At 42.6% G+C, this 21,441-nt stretch overlaps 1 protein-coding gene across 6 annotated transcripts in view; it reads right to left on the reverse strand.

Annotated features, from left to right (window-relative positions):
• The window catches only part of MTCL1 (microtubule crosslinking factor 1), a 248,137-nt gene that overhangs the window by 177,737 nt on the left and 48,959 nt on the right, over positions 1-21,441 (reverse strand). For all 6 annotated transcript variants that reach the window (XM_040353976.1, XM_040353972.1, XM_040353973.1 and 3 more), the window contains exons 2-3: positions 17,015-17,239; positions 10,942-11,100 (exon numbers count right to left, since the gene is read on the reverse strand). In XM_040353976.1, coding sequence (XP_040209910.1) covers positions 10,942-11,100; positions 17,015-17,239 — 384 coding nt within the window. The remainder of the gene's footprint in view (positions 1-10,941; positions 11,101-17,014; positions 17,240-21,441) is intronic.

Consider the following 21,441-nt stretch of genomic DNA (forward strand, 5'->3'; position numbering starts at 1 on the left):
AGGGACACTTCTGGTTGCTATGGACAATCTACAGTTTGCAGGCAGAAAGAACAGTTTTTATTATATAAAAGAACATGTAGGGCACTGGGCAGACCACTAGGGTCAAGGGGTGTGTGTATTTTTTACATACAGTACTGTAATCTATAAGATTACAGTATATTGTATGTATTGTGTTTGTTTACTTTTTTGAATTTGGCGCCGTTCTCCGCCCCTGTGCGTCGTAACGTCGCAGGGAACGGAGATCGGCAGCACACGGGGACACTGTGAATCGAGCAAGGACCCGCTCGCTCACACAGAGGGGATGCATCGCTGGATCCAGGGACAAGGTAAGTAAACCAAGCCTGTGGATTCAGCGAGAAGGTAAGCCGCGCCACTGCACGCTCTGCACATCTACCCCGAACGTGACTCGGGATACCGATCCTAGCATGGAAAAACCACCCCAAGTCACGCTCGGGGATACCGACAAGGAGGTTAAGAGCCCCGCCGTGGGTCGCGAGCGCGCCGCGATCAGGTCACAGGAGCTACCCGTTTTTCTGTGTGGCAATGTCAGTGATCGTCTGTTCCCTGATATAGGGAACGATGATCACTGATGTCACATGTCCAGCCCCGCCCCCCTACAGTTAGAAACACACATGAGGTCACACTTAACCCCTACAGCGCCCTAGTGGTTAACCCCTTCACTACCATTGTCATTTTCACAGTAATCAGTTCATTTTTATAGCACTTTTCGCTGTGAAAATGACAATGGTCCCAAAAATGTGTCAAAAGTGTCCGGTGTGCCCTTTTTCAGGCATTTCCGGTTATAGGGTGACAACGCTCTGTCTATGTTCCAGAATTGTGCTCCTGTAATGCGACCCTAGAGTTGCACGCATGTAGATAGAAAGTAGCTACAAATTGATTGCAGGAGATTAGCAGCACTGATATGGAACAATGCATAGAGGCTGTCTTTATTATGGCTTTTAAGCACTTGTACACACTCAGGTTTTAATAAAAGATGACTAATTTAAGCACCACAATTGGGCAGTGAATGGGTCCTCTTATGTGCAATACGGAGAAGACGCAGGTGTTGTAAGTGCTCCTTAACACTTAGAGAGATTTAGGATGAATTTCTGTAATTGTCAAAAGAACATAACAATGCCTCCATAGAAAGGACGGTAATTTCTTAAATTTGACCTGAATCACATAAGAAATCTGTGCTGAGCCCAGTTTTAGCAGCTTTAGTGTACCTAGTGTCATTGGTTATATTTGAATTGGGAGTCGACAAGGGATATGGAAAACTGAGCAGAAGACTGACTGCTAGCTAACTTACATGTCATTTTTGACAATTAAGGCCATGGAGAGGTGACATTTCCAAACTGTGTCCCCTGATGACATTTCATTAACAACTTAGAACAATGTGAGATGAGGGAAACATGACAGTGGAATATTCTAGTAAATACAGTTTGTAATGAGTTGCTGAATGGAATAATGCCTTAAACCCAGATCTCTTTACAAGCCAAGACACTAGTGCTGTCCATTTTCATTATCAGTAATGAGGGCCTGTCAGCTGTGGAGTGAGGCTGCAGGATGGCAGACACCCCCACCCCTTTACTTCTCCCTTGCTGGCAGCAAAGCTTCATTCACTCCTTTAACAAAACCATTTAAACTATTCATAATAAATCCCCACGCAGCTGCTACCCTGCATTTAATCCTCCCTGTGCTTTGTGCTATTCAGCAGGGTCGCCCCCAACGGTATCTGAAGCCCAGCCAGGCAACTGTCTGGAGGTTTTCTTGGCAATATCAACAGCATGAGTCCAACACAAAGAAGAGACAGAACAACTTATAGCAGCTGCATATTGGGGAGATAACTCTATTTCAATTTAATGTTAGTGAATGGCATGCTTTGAAACTGCTGTTCACTTGGCTTCTTTATAGTTGTATTTTTTATTTGTGTATTTCAAAAAAGAGACAAAGGGTACAGATGAAGAAAACATAAAACAGATGAAACAAATAGATAAAGGCCCAGATTCACAGAGATCGGCGTATCTCTGTGCGGGCGTAACATATCTCATTTACGTTACGCCGCCTCAAGTTTTTCAGGCAAGTGCTTTATACACAAAGCACTTGCCTGTAATGTTGCAGCGGCGTAGCGTAAATCATTGGGCGGAATTCAAATTCGTCGGGTAGGGGGCGTGTTTCATTTAAATGAAGCGCGTCCCCGCACCGAACGAACTGCGCATGCGCCGTCCCTAAAATTTCCCGGCGTGCATTGCTCTAAATGACGTCGCAAGGACATCATTGGTTTTGACGTGGACGTAAATTACGTCCAGCACTATTCACGGACGACTTACGCAAACAACGTAATTTTATAAATGTTCGACGCGGGAACGATGGCCATACTTAACATTGACTGCGCCTCATACACCCAGGGGCAACTTTAAGCCGGGAAAAGCCTAACGTAAACGTTGTAACTTTACTGCGTCGGCCGCGCGTACATTTGTGAATTTGCGTATCTAGCTAATTTGCATATTCGACGGGAAATCAACGGAAGCGCCACCTAGCGGGCAAAAAAAAAAGCAGAAAGAGACTTACGCCTGTCGGATCTAATGGATATCTATGCGTAACTGATTCTATGAATCAGTCGCATAGATACGACGGCCCAGATTAGGACTTACGACAGCGTACATGGCGCTGCGCCGTCGTAAGCCCTTTGAGAATCTGGGCCAAAATGTCCAAAGTAGCACTGAATCTCTGCAGGTATTTCAGAAGTGGAGTCAACATATTTGTACATTACAATAAGGAGGTCGAAGTTTAAATTACACACAAACTAGGCTCATGAAATCAATGAACTGTTGTGGGCTCATAGTCAAGATAAATTAGAATGTGTTTTAAAGCATAGTATTAGGAGATTCTAAGTATTAAGTCATAGAGCTTGGTAAAGGGGACCCAAACTCAGACTGATCCCTTAACTCCCATATTTTATGTGGGATAGCATCATGTACGGTAGCAGTTAAGTATTCCATTCTCTGGATGTCAGCTATAAGCTGGAGAAATCCAAACCACAACGGAGATGTATTGGACTGCCAATAAAGCAAGATATCTCTCTTGGCAGCCAGGAGGTTTGATGGGTTTGGCATTACCGGAGAAGGGGAGACCCAATAGATAATGAATAGGATCAAGCGGAAGGGGGGAAATCTAATGCCGCGTACACACGATCGGAAATTCCGACAAGAAAACCGTGGATTTTTTCCGACAGAATGTTGGCTCAAACTTGTGTTGCATACACACGGTCACACAAAATTCCGACCGTCAAGAACGCAGTGACGTACAACACTACAGGGAGCCGAGAAAAATGAAGTTCAATAATTCCAAGCATGCGACAAATTGATTCTGAGCATGCATGTTTAGATGCGCGTCGGAATTGCATAAAGACGATCGGAATTTCCGACAAGAACTTTTCCCGTCGGAAAATTTGAGAACCAGCTCTCAAATTTTTGCTGTCGGAAATTCCGACAGCAAAACAGCTGTCGGAATTTCACCAACAGCGGAATTTCCGACCAAAAGGTCACATCAAACATTGCTTCTCGGAATTTCCGACCACGCGTACGCGGCATTACACTTTCTGAAGCAATATCATCACCTCATACAAAAAAGCTGTATCATAGAACATTGCCAGAAAATATGAAACAATGATCCCACTTCGATTCCACAACGCCAACACATAGCTGAACTGGAGGGATCGCATCTATGTATGACCTCTGGAGTCATATACCCGATCAACAGGATTTTAAGGGCAGTTTCTCTCTGCATCACGCATTTGGAGAATTTAAAAACAGAGGTCCAGATCCTATCCCAAATTTGAGAGGTGACATGCCTATGTAGCAGTTGTGCCCACCTATGCCCACCTACCTTAGGAGCCATAAGTTGGGACACTGGTGTAGCGACCGGCAAAGTCTCAAGGAAATAAAGTAGCCTGAGCAAATGGACATTTTTAAAACGTTAACTCTACCTAAGAGAGAGAGGGGATCATTTGCCCATTGATGGAGGGATCTGGAAATGTCTTGGATCAGGGGAAGGTAATTAGTTGAATATAGAGTGGAATAAGAGGAAGTCAGAGTATACCCAAATATTTCAGGAAGTTAGAAGACCATCTTTATGGGTATGTCTGTTCAAGTTGGGCCAGAAGGGTTGACAAAATATGTAATGGTAGGGCCTCCGTCTTTGCTGTATTAACCTTATACCCCGATAGATGGCACTAAAAGAAGATAAAAGGCTATGCAGAGATGGGAGGCATATGAGGGGGCTAGTATGAGTTAACAAAATGTTATCAGCAAAAAGAGATAACTTGTACTCCCTCGGTCGCATCACAACCAAACAAATATAGTATCCGTATTCAATCAAATGGCCTTAGCTAGGGGTTCCAGGCAAAAAACCCTACCATGTGCCATTCGTCATGGGGAAGAGGGGCGACAAGAAAGAGGACATCTGGACCTGAGCTGTGATCTGTGAGTATAATGCTTCTAATGCTTTAAAAAAACGGGCCCCAAAACCATATTGCGTTAAATTGGAAAACATATATGGCCAACTTAGCCTATCAAAGGCTTTTTGGGCATCTAAACTTAAAATAATAGCTAGTCTGGGAACTTTGTTTAGGAGATCTATCAGATCTATAGTACGTTGTGTGTTATCTCCTGAATGTCTGGTCGACACAAAACCCACGTGATCTTTATTGTTCGGTTAGGGAATAAACTGAGATAATGTAGATGTTAGGATTTTTGTAAATATTTTGTAATCCAGTCACTTGGCTTCTTAGCTCTAACTGCACTATGACAGGTTGGTGAAGTACTTCGTACTCTTACTTATTATTATATCTAACTTACAATTTTAACAGTGATGACACCTATGTCTTCAAATGACCACATAGGAAATTAGATGAGTATTTATTTATACAGCCAGACATTAACATAGAATGCAAAGAGTACATTTCTGTAGGGGACATAAAAAATCTTTCAACTGTTTAAAAGCTTATCACTTAGAATTTCATCATCTCATGTTTATGGCAATACGGTGTCATTGGAACACCAAGGCTGGGTTCACACTGAGGTGTCCGTTTAATAAACTGTGAAGTTTTTTCTCCATTCAGTTCACAGCAGTTCACGGCAGTTCTCATGAGGAGAATTATCTCCTCTGCAGCCGGTTTAATAAACTGAGAACTTCAGTTCTCAGATGGTGAACAGAGGTGAAGTTTTTTCTCTGAAAACAGCCGAGATCTGTGTAAAAGTGGGTGGACTGCCTGTAATCTTGTGAGATATTGTGAGATTATGGTGCAGCCCAGTTCAAAAAGTGAAACTAATGTTTAAAAGAACATGTAATTAATGTTTTCAGACATGTGATAACATATTATATATATATATATATATATATATATATATATATATATATATATATATATATATATATCTATATAAAATTAAATATATATATATATATATATATATATATATATATATATATATATATATATATATATAAAAAAAAAATACTGTATTATATATATATATATATATATATATATATATATACACACATACACACATACACATATATATACATACATATATACCGTATTTATCAGCCTATTGTGCGCACCCGCGTATAGCGCGCACCCCTACTCTGGACGTGAAATTCCTGAATTTTATTTATTTTTTATTACTTACAGTTTTGGTGTCTTGCCTGGCGTCCATCGGCGGCCTTGTCCGGTCTGGCGTCCTTCTGCGACCTTCGTGGTGTCCTCCCCGCTGCTCCTGCGCTGTCTCTGAGCCGATCCCTGCTTCCCGCGCTGTGTTTGAACGCCGCCGCCGCCGACATATACCGAGCGCAGTACACTCGGGCACGCTCGGCTCCTTTCGCATAACCTAGAAGGGAGCCGAGCCTGGCCGACTGTACCCGAGTATACTGCGCTCGGTATATGTCTGCAGCAGCGTTCAAACACAGCGCGGGAAGCAGGGATCGGCGGCAAAGTTCAAACACAGTGCGGGAAGCAAGTATCGGCGTATATCGTGCACACACAATTTTGCCCTGATTTTGAGGGAAAAAAAGTGCGCGTATACGCCGATAAATACGGTATATATGTGTGTGTGTGTGTGTTATATAGATACTGTATGTGTGTGTATATATATATGTATATATATATATATATATATATATATATATATATATATATATATATATATATATATATACACACACACACACATACACACGTATATTGTTGTTAATATTCATTTTTAACCCACTGGTGTTGAAATTAGGAAGAAATAAGCCTTCTTCCTCTTATCACACCAGCTTCTCTCCCAGATTCTCCACCTCTGAGCTGGTGAATCTGGAAGGGAGATATTTCAGGTGAAGAGCTGTGAAATCTTCAGATCACAGTTTATTAAACTGGCCGTTTGTGACAAAACATCCATGTGATGTGATGTGATGTGATGTGAAGTGAAGAATGTGTTCTCTGCTCCTTATCACAGTTTATTAAACCGGCAATGCTCTGTGATAAGCAGTGATCAGCCGTGATCATCATGATCTCCGCTTATCACGGTTTATTAAACGTACACCTGAAGCACGGAGCGGCTCACAGCAGGAGTCCGGAGTGTCCCTGTTCATTGTTTCAGGTCTGATTTCAGTCCGAATTTTGGGCTGAATAAGGACCTTAAACAGACCAGAAGACGCACAGGACTTCTGTGCAATTCACACCAGAGCTGCTCCGCTCCATAGAGAGCCAGTCACAAACTTCTTTAATGCGAATTGGATTGAGAGAAACCACATCCAATTCGCAGTAGTGTGAACCCAGCCTCACACAGCACTAACTACATGCATCTCTTTTGGTATTATAAAGAAACACATTCACACCATGGATGTGTATGTTTTAGCTGACACCAACTGTGCTCTTGCATACAAGCCTACTAAATAATAACGTCCATCAAAAAGATCATTAGTGAGGAACTGAACCACTGATGTCAGTTAATATTTTCCATGTAGTTGTACGCCTTAACAGGAGTGAATAATTTCTGTTGTGTTTTTTAAACAGTCATTTCACGGTCCATCCACTTTACTTTCACAGGAGGAGCCGATATATAGCGGCAGCTGCCAGCTAGGACTATTGATAACCTCTTGTCACTACTTTGTATGGCTGCAATCTGGCCCTTCTGGATGACAATGGAAGCCTGAATATATCTCCCAAATTCATCAGTGACCAATCCACATAATTCTTCAAACAAATGCAAAGTATTTTCCATTACAGCTGCTCGGCTATGACAAAAGCAGTCCTGATTTTCTACTAAAGAAATTACCTTTGAAAGTTTACTGATCTAGGCCTCATGCACGCTGGGCATAGAAAATGCTGCTTTTATAGGCATTTGGCATTTTTCTTTTTTTAGCCTGTAAAAGCCACTGTGTGTTAGCCTATTAGTTCATGCACAGTTGTGTGTTTACAGGCATATTTGTAAAGGAGTGTTTACAGGCTGGGAAAAAATAAAATAAAAAATGACAAGTGTGGGGTGCGTGCCAACAACGGGCCACTTCTGCTGTGATAATTCACAGCACAAGCCGATCTGAGGGTGCTGGGCACTTGATGTCTTCTGGCACGTGCCGATCATCGGCAATACACAGGGAACTGAGATATGCAAAAGGAAAGCAAAAATCAGTGTGTTCTTAAAAAAAAAGGGCTCATTCACACGGGCGGCCCGTTCAGGTCCGTCTGACAGTTTTTTAGGCGGACCTGAACGGGCGCTCCATGCTCCTCTATGGAGTCACGGATGTCAGCGGTGACATGCCCGCTGACATCCGACCCGCTCCGATCGGCCAAAGTGTGATGGAGAAAAAAACTACTTTTCCATCCGTCTGGCGGATCAGATCGGGTGAACACGGACAGACGGTCCGTGTTCATCCGATCCCCCATAGGGGAGAGCGGAGAAAAGACAGGGCGGTCCCTGCACAGGATGCGGGGATCGCCCTGTCATCCGCCGGCTCAGCGGGGATCAATGGAGCGATCCCCGCTGAGCATTACTGATCCGCCCCGTGTGAAAGGGGCCTTAGGTTGTAGCAAATTTCTTTATTGCAAAAAATACATTTTCTTGATTCATCCATCAACACAGAGAGTGTTGGTAGAGGAATCCCTCCCAGCGAGCCATTGTGTTCTCAGCTATCCCCCCCCCCCCCCATGCTGGGAGAACACAATGGCTCGGTGGAAGGGATTCCCCTGTCGACACTATGCTGATGGAGGAATCAAGCAAATTTCTTTTTGGAGGAAAGAAATTTGCTCCGTCTATGGCTGGCCTAAAGGTGCCAAATGTTGTAGAATTTTTTTAAGACCTACTATTATGTACCATTTTAAATCTGGGTATTAGATCTTCCAGAAGCTGAGTAAATCCCAGAGAGAAAGTACTCTTCCAATTTAACTGAATTTATTTCCTAGCATTAAATAATGTAGGCTGTATGAGAATTTTCAGATTTTTATTAAATCAAAATGATCTACTCAAACAAGCAAAGGTATTGCACGGAGCGATCAATTCTGGGGTCCCCTGTCGGAACTCTTCCTAGTCTTTGGCTCCTTTCACACTGGGGCATTTTTCAGGCGCTTTTGGGTTAAAAATAGCACCTTTAAAGCACCTGAAAAACGTCTCCCCTGCAGTTTCAGTGTGAAAGCCAGAGGGCTTTCACACTGAGGCGATGCGCTGACAGTACATTAAAAAAAGTCCTGCAAGCAGCATCTTTGGGGCAGTGAAGGAGCGGTGTATACACCCGCTCCTCCATCGCTCCTACCCATTGAAATGAATGGGCACCGCTGCCGAAGCGCAGCGGTGCTACACAGGCACATTTAACTCCTTCATCAGCCGATAGCGGGGGTTAAAGGCGCCCCACTAGCAGCTGAATAGCGCTGCTAAAATGATGGTAAAGTGCAGCTAAAACTAGCGGAAAGTGCATCCTGAAAAGACCTTCTTAGAGCGTATAGTTTATAACAATATATACACTATACCAGGATTAGATAAACTAATTAAAGAGCCAGTAAATTAAACCTAAGAGCCAACAACACCTCTGAAAAGCCAGAGAACATATGCTCCTATTGATAAGAATATAAAAGTGAGTGAGATGCCAGTTAAAATTGTCAATATATTCAACAAATTACACAATACAAAAAAAGCTGTGGGCATTTGCCATTTACTGGAAACTGGAGTTAAATGAAAGCATCCAGTGCATTAGGAAAACAGATACGATATGCATATATTTGCCGTACAGACTCTGTGGCACACGCTGCATACCAACCTGGTTAATTTCTTCAAGAGTGAGAATGACCTTTAATTAGTGTTTAATTAGCGTATCCTTAGCGTATCCTTAAACCAACTCTGCTGGGGGGTGGAAAACATTACAACAGAAGCTTCATACTTACCTCTTCGGCAGGCAGTGCTTTGAAGCTTTGCTCTCTTTATTATATCTGGACACTACATTTAATTAGGAGGACTGAGGGCATTATTGACCACCATGAAGTACTGTGCTTACAATATAGTGTAATGACCGCTCTTTGCATTACTGAGGACTGCCCAGCACCAGGAGAAGTTCTGAAGAAGACTCTACACATCTCATGACTGGCTTGAAGTTTTCAGGAAAAAAAGTATTAAAAAAACTCTCATGAGGCCTCGTACACACGACCGAACATGTCCGCTGAAACGTCAGACCAGTTTCAGCAGACATGTTTGGTCGTGTGTAGGGCCGACCGGACAATTTTCCGGCCCACCGGACAGGTTTCCAGCGGACAACTGTTTCTTAGCATGCTAAGAAACATGTCCGCTAGAAGTCTGTCCGCCGGACATGTCCGATGGTCAGTACGATTCATCGGACATGTTCGCTGGACGACGCATGCGTGAAAGCATTGAACTTCCGGGTTCGCGCACGTCGCCGCGTCATCGTCACGTCGCTGCGTCGTCACCGCGTATTCTGTCCGCGCGGAATTTGGTCTGATGGTGTGTACAGCCATCAGACCAAATGATCCCAGCGGACATGTCCGATGAAAACGGTCCGCGGACCGTTTTCATCGGACATGTTGGGTCGTCTGTACGAGGCCTAACTAAGCGCATAGGAATAGCCATAAACAGACATGGCACTGGACCCAACGCTGTATCCTGGCCTAGGCCAACAAGGCCCATGCCTAGGGCAGCACGGAAAGAGTCCCCTCCAGCTTGTGCTACACTGTTAGTGTAGTGCCAGTCTTATGGGGCGGACTGGGCTGAGAGGCAAATTAGACTCTAGTGCCCCCATAAAGTAGCCGCACTGCTTTCAGTATGTTGATGGCCGGCATCGCACAACTGTGGGGGAGGGGGGCGGGGGCGCTGCCTCTAATTTTGACTGTACTATCATCCTGGACCACAAACCTTCCTCACTGTGCTATATGTTTTTTGCTGCACCATTGGCATGGTTATATCTTCTTAGCCCTCTCCATAAAATTATCAAAAATTTGTGCTTAAAGTAAAACTATAGGCAACACTTTTTTCTTTCATTTTGGATAGAGTAAGGGAGGGTCATAGCCCCTGTCAGTTTATTTTTTACCATCCCTGTCCCATTGCAGAGATTTCCCTTCACTTTCTGCCCCATAGCCAAACAGGAAGTGAGAGGAAATCTATGCAAATTAAGGGAATCCATTGCCCCCCCTGTACCCACTCAAAAATCTCAGGGCGGGTCTTAAACAGAAAGGGGTGCGGCCTTGACAGGAAGGGGCGGGTCGTATTTAAATTAGGGGGCACACAAGCTTAGTCAGGCCTAGGGCAGCACATAACCAAAATATACTACTGACTGGACCTTGCACAGATTGAATATATGCAGGTGTGCTCCAACTGTGGGATAATACATTTGTTCATTATACAGTATACTGTACTACATGTATAAAATGGGCATCTAGTTGTTAGATCTCTTTACCTCTTTTGTTCTGTCCAGCTCGTTATGCAATGCTTGCTTGGTCACCTCCATTGCAATGATTTGCTGACGCAATATTTCATTCTCATCTTCTTCTTTGATTCGCTTCTCTTCCACACTCTTCAGTTCATGGTGCAATCTCACAGATACATCTTTGGCTACCTGTCAACACGTAAGCATAAATAGGCTCCTTTAATGACACAATACAAAATAGAAATATGTGTATTTTTTTCATAAGAAATCCAGAATAGTTTCACCTACTGTATATATAAAAAATTGTTCTGTGCTCTGCCTGGCCTTATTTCCACCATTTGCAACTAAAGCTGCTTATATATATATAATCAAGTGAGACTTGAAATCTTCCGTGAATCTCCACGTGAGTTCCACCACCACTGCTAAATTCAGCCTTTTACCAAAAGAAAGACCTCAAATCATAGGAGGATGCCTGAGGACCACTCACACAGATTGGGAACATTAGCAGGGATCAGTTATTACCAGCACCTCCACTCAAGGTGCTCCTAGGACGAAACACGTTGGGGCGGAGTCTGTGCTGACATCATCACACCGTTGGACAGAATGACGGCTGAGTTGTTTGCCATTTCTTTCGCATATTTGTATATGTGTGTGCCTTTTCTTTTAGCTTAATAAACAACTAAGTGGCTTTCCGCTATGACGTATTTGTCACTTGTTTCTTACCGGAATCATAATATATATTGAGGTGCTGGTGATAACTGATATATATATGAATTTATTCACGCATCGGTGACTTAACTGTCTGCCTTACTTATCATCAGGTGCTTGATGTTTTATAGTGAATTAAGCTGATGAATAGCTGCTATTTCTTTTTGGCCCTGGGGCTATTTTAGCTTAGGTTGTTGTTAGCAGCTGCGTAAACATATCTAATATTATTTTCTGGTGTGCTTGTTCATGATCCACATATATCTATTGCAAACGTTGTATTTAAAGCTAAAAATAATGTAAGGATATTAAATAATGTGCAGGCCGTATAGGTCCTATTTTTACAGTACAGTACGAATCTTTCTATCACATATGCCTGTGTAACCTTTATATGCAATCTAAAACTGTTCACAACCTATCCGGGTACAATGTGGCCTTTTATTCAGCTGCAATGTCATTCTAGATTATTGTCAAAATGGCCAACAACGGCAAAGACAGATATCACTATTGTGCTGCTAGGGTGAGTAATTTCCTGAGGAAGGTCTATTCATTGATGTAATTATATAGACATAGTAATTCTAGAAAAACAACATGTATATACTGACAAGGATATAGATTTACTCTATGTCACAGAATGTGACCATGCTCATTGTGACAATGCATTCATTTGTAGCTGTACTGCTATTGGGCGGCTTGGCTGTGCAGGATCACGTAAATACATATGTGATTTGCATCTCCTGGTGGGGGCGCATGCCCCCGCTGCCCCAACTGTGCTGTCATTCGCTACAGCACAAGCCGATCAGCGAGTCCCAGGAAGTAAAAACAGGCCCTTTGCTTAGTAAAATCAGCACACGGTACTTACAGTAAACATTGTTAGGCACACATTTAACCCTTTGACCACCCTAGATGTTAACCCATTCCCAGCCAGTGTCATTAGTACAATGACAGTGTATATTGTTAGCACTGGTCACTGTACTGGTGTCACTGTGATGTTATTGTTAGTCAGTTTCCCCCCAGCGTCAGGTTGTGTCAGATTTCCCGTCGCACTATCGTAGTCTCATTTTAAGTCGCTGATCACCGCCATTACTAATATAAAAAAAATATATATATACAAATTCCAGTACATACTGTATACCAGCGTTTGTAGACGCTATAACTTTCACACAAACCAATCAAAATACACTTTTTGATTATTTTATTTTTTTGCCAAAGACATGTAGCAGAATAAATTTTGGCCTAAATTTATAAAAATATTTGATTTAAAAGATAATATATATATATATTGGATAACAGGCTTCCAAATTTGTAAACAGCGGGCACAATGCTGTGCGTTCGCTGTTTACGCAGTGTTGTCTTAGGAAAGCAAATAAATCGCTTCCATAACACTGACCCGCCTCTTAGCCAATCTGGTGTTCAGGACATTTTTACCCTGTCACCCGATTGGCTGAAGCGACAAGTGCTGCGATCGGATGCCTATCAGGCGTCCAATCATAGCAGAGACCAGAAGAGGATGGGGGAAGACATGGAGGACTCAGAGCGTGGAGGAAAACACAGAGACAGGTAAACTGGCAGCATTTGATGGGGCACAGTAGTGGGAATTGATGGGGCACACTGGCGGGAATTGATGGGGCACACTGGCAGAAATTGATGGGGCACACTGGCAGCAACTGATGGGTACAGTAGCTGCATTTGATAGCACAGTGGCGGAAATTTATGGGTACAGTGGCTGCGTTTGATGGGCACAGTGGCTGCGCTTGATGTTTTTTTTTTTTCAGTTTGTTTGCTCCCCTTAAAAAGTTTGAGCACCAGCCACCACTGAATGCACCAATTAAACATAGTGGATATTATAATGCTTTACTGAATATATAATTATTTCAAAATAATTAGACTGCTTTAAAATAAAGCTAAATGCCACAATGTCATCTGAGCTGGCTCTTCCTAAATATGCCAGGCTATGCTACTGGAAGATCTTGCACTTGATTATGCATCTATCCAGCAATCTAGGCCGGTTCATAGATGCTGCTGTGAATTTCCGGCATTCGTTTTTGTATTTGCTACATAATTACTCACTGTTGCTGCTCAACAAGGTTAAAAGCTCCACAGAAAAAAAAAGACTTGGCATTTGATGCGTGATCACAGTTCTGGAACCGCTGCCTAATAAGACGCAGTTTGCCAAAGCATACCAGCGCAATTTTTGTAACTGACAAAAAAGCATCCCAGTGTTCGAAAGTCCTGAAAAAAATCATTATGTGATATACAGTTTGTGATCCAAAGACTGGCCGGAATGCAGCAAATCTGCAAGCTTTGTCTATCTGGGAATTATTCAGGACACTTGATTAATTATTGGGAGCCAAAAGTAGTGCTAATGCAAAAAAAGTCATGGGAACCACCCTCTGACTGGCACCATTCTATACTGATTACATGAAGGCACATTTAGAGAACCTATTTTGTTTTATATTAGGATCCCTTTTCAGTGCAGATCATAGTGTACTAGTATTTCAGTTTGGAAATAACTATCTATAATATATATAGGTGGATTCGGGTACAGTTACGCCAGCGTATCAGTAGATACGGCGTCGTAACTCTGAATCTACACCGTCGTAAATTTAAGCGTATTCTGGAAACCAGATACGCTTAAATTAGGCTAAGATACGAGCGGTGTAAGTCTCCTACGCCGTCGTATCTTAGGATGCATATTTACGCTGGCCGCTAGGTGGCGCTTCCATTGAGTTCAGCGTAATATATGCAAATGACTAGATACGCTGATTCACGAACGTATGTGCGCCCGTCGCAATTCGTTACGCCGTTTACGTTAGAGATACGCCGGCGTAAAGATAAAGCTGCTCCCTAGGTGAAGCATCCCGTGCAAGGTATGGACGTCGTAACAGGTCTATCTTTTTACGTTGTTTGCGTAAGTCGTACGCGAATCGGGCTGGACGGAATTTACGTTCACTTCAGAACGGCGTACTTTGGAGCAATGCACACTGGGACATATCCACGGACGGCGCATGCGCCGTTCTTAAAACACGTCAATCATGTCGGGTCACGAGTAATTTACATAAAACACGCCCCCTCATCCTCATTTGAATTAGGCGCGCTTACGCCGGACCATTTACGATACGCCGCCGTAACTTAGGAGGCAAGTGCTTTGTGAATACAGCACTTGCCATTCTGACTTACGGCGGCGTAGCGTATATGCGATACGCTACGCCGCCGCCGCAAAAGTGAGCGGCCCTACCTGAATCCAGCTAATAATGTTTATAAAAAACGAAGTTAGCTATCTAATGGTACATGCACAGGACATCCATGGAGCTTCTTGCTACAAACCATTGCAGCCCTCCAACACTCAGCAACACATATAGGGGTTGTAAAGTCTGAACTTTTTTATCTTAATGCATTCTATTCAATCAGGAGAGAGAGGGGTGGGGCCAAACTGCAGCTCCGTGTCTGAATAGATACACAGAGCAGCAGCTCAGCTCGGGTGCACCCCATACCAAGCTGCCGCTGCTAGGAGGCATTAAATCCAAATTTAAACATTATTTTGTTATTTACCAATTCTTAGATGTGATGGCTGCATTAGTTTTCCTTTTTGGGCTTTCTTTCTTTTATTTTCTGGTGGACCAGCCCTTAAATATGTTTTTTTTTTAAAGAACAAGCTCTCCAGAAGATTTATCAAATTACAGGGATGAGGCAAACCATTTATCCCTGGCAGGGGTGCTTACAATGACTAGCTTTTATTTATTCATGTAAAAACCTTTATCCCAAAAGAAAAAAAGGAAAAAACTGCCAGGAGAGCATTTGGCCGGGAATCCCGACCGTCAGGAAAACAGCCGGAAATCCCGACAGGAAAATAGAGAACCTGCTTTAGCAAGATGGCAGCGACGGCATCGAATGTGACGAGCGCTGGCTCATCGTAGTCGATGACGTCACCGCCTTCTTGCCATTCAAAAGAACGACGGTTCTTTTGAGTGGCCGTCTGTACACAGGGCGTGGCAAGGCAAGCTTGCCAGGAATCCCGTGAGAAAAACCAAAGTTTTTTTCCTGACGGGATTGATTCCCGGCCGTGTGTACAGGGCTTTAGTGTTTACTGATTTTATACTAATTTATTGAAAAGGTTATTTTGTTTTCTATTTGTTGTTTCTAACCTACTTTTTTATATATAGGGGATAATTAATTAAAAATCAGGTGTACAGGTCTGCACCAAACTGAACTGGATTAGTTGCTGCACTATTCCTTTCTTCCAGGTCTCATAAAGGGGGGCTATTGGGTGTAGGTTATATCATAGCAGGCCAAAAGCATATTGTCTGAATAAAGCATGGCTCTTTAACCCCCCTGGCGGTATTCCGGAGTCTGACTCGGGGTGAGATTTTTGTGCTGCGATCGGTAACCCCGAGTCAGACTCAGGCTCGCCTCGCTGAATCCACAGGCTTGGTTTACTTACCTTGTCCCTGGATCCAGCGATGCCACCGCGCTGTGTGAGCGAGCGGGACCTCGCTCGATTCACACAGTGCCTCTGTGTGCCGCCGATCTCCGTTCCCTGTGACGTTACGACGCACGGGAGCGGAGAACGGCGCCAAATTCAAAAAGGTAAACAAACACATTACATACAGTATACTGTAATCTTATAGATTACAGTACTGTATGTAAAAAATACACACCCCCTTGTCCCTAGTGGTCTGCCCAGTGTCCTGCATGTACTTTTATATAATAAAAACTGTTCTTTCTGCCTACAATCTGTAGATTGTCCATAGCAACCAAAAGTGTCCCTTTATGTCAAAAGTGGTTTTAGAGCAGCTAGAAAACAGCGATAATAAATTATAATCACTTGCAGAATTGTGCGATAGTAATTTGTGGGGAAATTCGTCATAAAAAAATAAAAATAATGACAGCGACAATTCTGCAACTGAGCAAATTTCAGTGATTTTGAGTTGATTACATTATTGAATAATTTTTATTATAATTATATTATTATTTGTTATAATTATTTATAATTATTTATTATATTATAATTTATAATTTTGTTTTTATAAAAAAATTCATACCCGGGATGCCTACTAGACTCTTGTTTGGTCAGATTTAAGTGAGTTATTCCTAAAAATTACAGGCCTACAATATAAAACACCAAATTTCCTTGCAAATAATGGTACCGCTTTCAGCACCTTTTTTCTGAAATAATCATACCGCCAGGGAGGTTAAAGCCCGGTACACATATTTTTTTTTATTTTTTTTTTTAGGTACATGTATCTATGAGGTCCAGTGTTACTAAACACTGAATATCATGATTAGCTGCAGGGATTTTCCAACGTACATCATACTTGCCGCAATTTATTAGATTAAAGATAAAATCAGCAAACAGAACCCCCCAACAGAACATAATACAGGACAAGGTTTCTTGTACCTTTAAGTCTTGCTCCAGACTCCTGATAAGCTCTCCATCCACTTGGCCGGTCTGTGCAACTTTTAAGCTTTTTTGCTCTGCTTTCCTGAGGCGGTACTGCAATATACGGCAGTTCTTATTGGCTCGATCAAGCTCCCGTCGGAGCTCCTGCAACTGGTAAACATCTTCCTCCAGATAGCTGTCACGCATCTCTTCCATTTCCGCTCGCAGCTCGTCCAGCTCATCCTATCAAAAAATACATAAAAGTTACTACATAGCAATAGCTTTGTACATTTTTTTCTATAGTCACAAAATATGTCTATTTTCTTGTATTCTGTTTATGGCAAAAAAAAAACACTAAAATACTCGTTTTGCTAAGCCAAAACTGGATACTTGCTGAACAAAGGAGCAAGAGACACAATATCATACTGTAGAAAAGTGTTCCCAAAGCTCAGCTGGTCATACTGTATTAGAATTATCCCATTCTACTCATGTACAGGAGCCTGGACCATTCTGTAATACTAGATTCTAAATAATGATTAAAGGGGTTGTAAAGGTTTGTTTTTTATTTTCTAAATAGGTTCCTTTAAGCTAGTGCATTGTTGGTTCACTTACCTTTTCCTTCGATTTCCCTTCTAAATGTTTTTTTTCTTTGTCTGAATTTATCACTTCCTGTTTCTCCTCAGAAGGCTTGCCCCCATCATCCGAGCCGTTCTGGCTGGGGGTTAGTCAGCCAGAACAGCTTACTGAGGAGGAACAGGAAGTGAGAAATTCAGACAAAGAAACAAAAACATTTAGAAGGGAAATCGAAGGACAAGGTCAGTGAACCAACAATGCACTAGCTTAACCACTTAAGGACCGCCTCCTGCACATTTATGTCGGCAGAATGGCACAGCTGGGCACATGCACGTACATGTACGTCCTCTTTAAGTGCCCAGCCGTAGGTCGCGGGCGCGCGCTGCCCGGTCCGAAGCTCCGTGACCGCGGGACCCGGTTGCCGCTGGAGTTCCGCGATCGGTCCCCGGAGCTGAAGACTGGGGAGAGCCGTGTAAACACAGCTTCCCCGTTCTTCACTGTGGCGCTGTCATCAATCGCGTGTTCTCTTTTATCGATGACATCACACCTACAGCCACACACCCCTACAGTTAGAAACACAAATGAGGTCACACATAACCCCTTCAGCGCCCCCTTGTGGTTAACTCCCAAACTGCAATTGTAATTTCCACAGTAAACAATGCATTTTAATTGCATTTTTTGCTGTGAAAATGACAATGGTCCCAAAAATGTGTCAAAATTGTCCGAAGTGTCCGCCATAATGTTGCAGTCATGAAAAAAATCACGGATCGCCGCCATTAGTAGTAAAAAAATAAAAATTAATAAAAATGCAATAAAACTATCCCCTATTTTGTAAACGCTATACATTTTGCGCAAACCAACCGATAAACGCTTATTGCGATTTTTTTTTACCAAAAATAGGTAGAAGAATACCTATCGGCCTAAACTGAGGAAAAAAATTTTTTTATATAGATCTTTTTGTGGGATATTTATTATAGCAAAAAGTAAAAAATATAGAATTGTTTTCAAAATTGTCGCTCTATTTTTGTTTCTATTTTTTCTATAGCGCAAAAAATAAAAACCGCAGAGGTGTTCAAATACCACCAAAAAAAAGCTCTATTTGTGGGAAAAAAAGGACGCCAATTTTGTTTGGGAGCCACGTCGCACGACCGCGCAATTGTCAGTTAAAGCGACGCAGTGCCGAATCGCAAAAACTGGCCGGGGCCTTTAACTGCCTAAAGGTCTGGGTCTTAAGTGGTTAAAGGAACCTATTTAGAAAATAACAAAACAAACCTTTACAGCCCCTTTAATTTCTAGGTCTGAAAAGCTTCTTAACTGTATCTGATGTTACCGTGTTTCCCCGAAAATAAGCCCGGGTCTTATATTAATTATGTCAACAAAAGACACAGTAGGGCTTATTTTCAGGGTAGGTCTTACCATGTAATGTGCTTTCTTCTCTCCCCCTCTCTCTCCCTGCCTGTCAGGAATCCCCCCCAGTGTGAACTGAGTTAAAATGCTTGTAAAATCCTATAATCCACTCTATTACAGTAGTATATAATGTACAATGTGTGTTTCTGTAATATAATTGTGCCAAATACATTTGTTATAGTGCCGCTCTGCACTTCCGTTACCCGCCGCAGCTCTCTTTCCCGCAATTATATTACAGAAACACACACATTGTACATTATAAACTACTGTAATATAGTGGATTATAGGATTTTACAAGCATTTTTAACTAGGGCTTATTTTCGGGGTAGGGGATATATTGCAGCCTTCCTGGAAAATAGCACTAGGTCTTATTTTCAGGGTAGGTCTTATTTTTGGGGAAACAGGGTATGTTGCAAGTAACAACACTGAGGTTGCTCCTCATTGTTTGGCAGAGGAGACTTGGTATTAATGATCAAATAAGGGAAAGAAATATGGGAGACCTTGGAAGCAGGCATCTTAGTTTTGCCAGCTGTCAGACCTGCGCCAGGATCTTTTTCCAATGTAGAGACATGGACACTGATCTGAGAACCTTCACAAACTTCAGTCTGGTTTAAAACCAGAAAGCTAGCAAACTTAAATAAGTATTGCTTTAATGTATAGTAATTAAATTGACTGTATGCTAGAAGGTAAATCTTGGCAAAAGTAGGCACTGTCCTTGATTTTTACATCTAAGCAGGTTTTAGAAAAATTTGGAAGTGCAAATAGGGCTTGCCAACCACCTAAAGTTTACTCAGGCCTAGATTCACAATCGAGATACGACGGTGTATCTTCAGATACGCCGTCGTATCTCGGCGTTGCGCCTGATTCTTAGAATCAGTTACACATAGATATCCATTAGATCCGACAGGCGTAAGTCTCTTACGCTGTCGGATCTAAACTGCATTTTTTTTTTACCGCTAGGTGGCGCTTCCGTCGAATTCCGCGTTGAGTATGCAAATTAGCTAGAGGCGCATGAGCCGTTTCGCAAAAACGTCAATCACGTCGGGTCACAGTAGTTTAACATAAAACACATTTGAATTAGGCGGGCTTACGCCGGCCGATTTACGCTACGCCGCCGCAACTTACGGAGCAAGTGCTTTGAGAATACAGCACTTGCCCGTGTAAGTTGCGGCGGCGTAACGTAAATCAGATACATTACGCCCGCACAATTTTTTACGCGGCTGTACGTGAATCTGCCCCATAAACTACTAATAAAGAGAGAATAAGTTGAAAAGGAAATTTGCCATATCTTACAGCAGTGGTCTCCAAACTGTGGCCCCTTGCATACCTTTATTTGGCCCATAGGGTACTATTCCTCCCATTGACACCATTAAAGGGGCACTATGACTCCCACTAGCACCAACGATGGGGCACTATTCCTCCCATTGATATCAACGATGGTGAACTATTCCTGCCAATGTCACCAACGATGGGGCACTATTTTTCCCACTAATACCAGTGATGGGGCACTATTCCTTCCACTGCCATCAAATGATGAAGCACTATTCCTCCCACTGATACCAATGATGAGGCATGATTCATTCCACTATCAGTGATGGAGCACTATTCCTTCCACTGGCACCAACAACGTGGCACTAATATTTTCCCTAATACCAAAGATGGATGGAACATTGTTTACTCCGACAGACATCCGACAGACATCAAGGCATGTTCTACTCCCACTGGCCACAGTCCAAACCTCCTAAAGTCTGAAGCACGGTAAACTGGCCATTTGTTTAGAAAGTTTGGAGACCCCTGTCTTACAACAAAGTTTTGAGATGCTAAATAATGGCTGACACTGTCACATCCCACATCCAAATCTAACATGACAAAAGGGTCACAATGGGCATTCCAATTCGTCACAAAAATGTTTAGTGTGCAGACCACTCAAGTTCCTACAAACCAAGTTCATCAAGCCATGTCCTTATTGTCTTGGCTTTGTACATCTGAACTCAATAGTTTGGAGGGGGTCACATACTTTTGACCATATGATGAACATCAATATACAGAGCTTCAAGTCCATCTAACTTACGTCTAATGCTCTCCGTATCTTATGGACACACAGAGTCGGCTCTGGAGCGAGCATGCACGAGAGCCCTCATAGCAATTGGCTTGCTATGGGAGCACTTGGCAACAGGGAGTGGTCAAGAGCACCAGCTGGGGACTAGAGAAGTGGAAGGTCGGGGCTGCTCTGTGCAAAACCATTGCACAGAGCAGGTAAGTATATGTTTGTTAATTTAAAATATATATTTACATATGCTTTAACTGCTAATTGAGGTATAGGGGACTTGGTAATGCGCTTTTACGTACCCGATTCTCCACTCACACAGGCTCCTCTGTGCTGCTAGACCAGACCACATGTTCTCCCCTATGCTCCAGCGGTCTAAGGTCCTTGGATGTCATCAAGACAGATGCAGGAACCATAG

This window comes from Rana temporaria, chromosome 5, assembly GCF_905171775.1.
Source record: "Rana temporaria chromosome 5, aRanTem1.1, whole genome shotgun sequence".
NCBI classification, from domain to species: domain Eukaryota; kingdom Metazoa; phylum Chordata; class Amphibia; order Anura; family Ranidae; genus Rana; species Rana temporaria.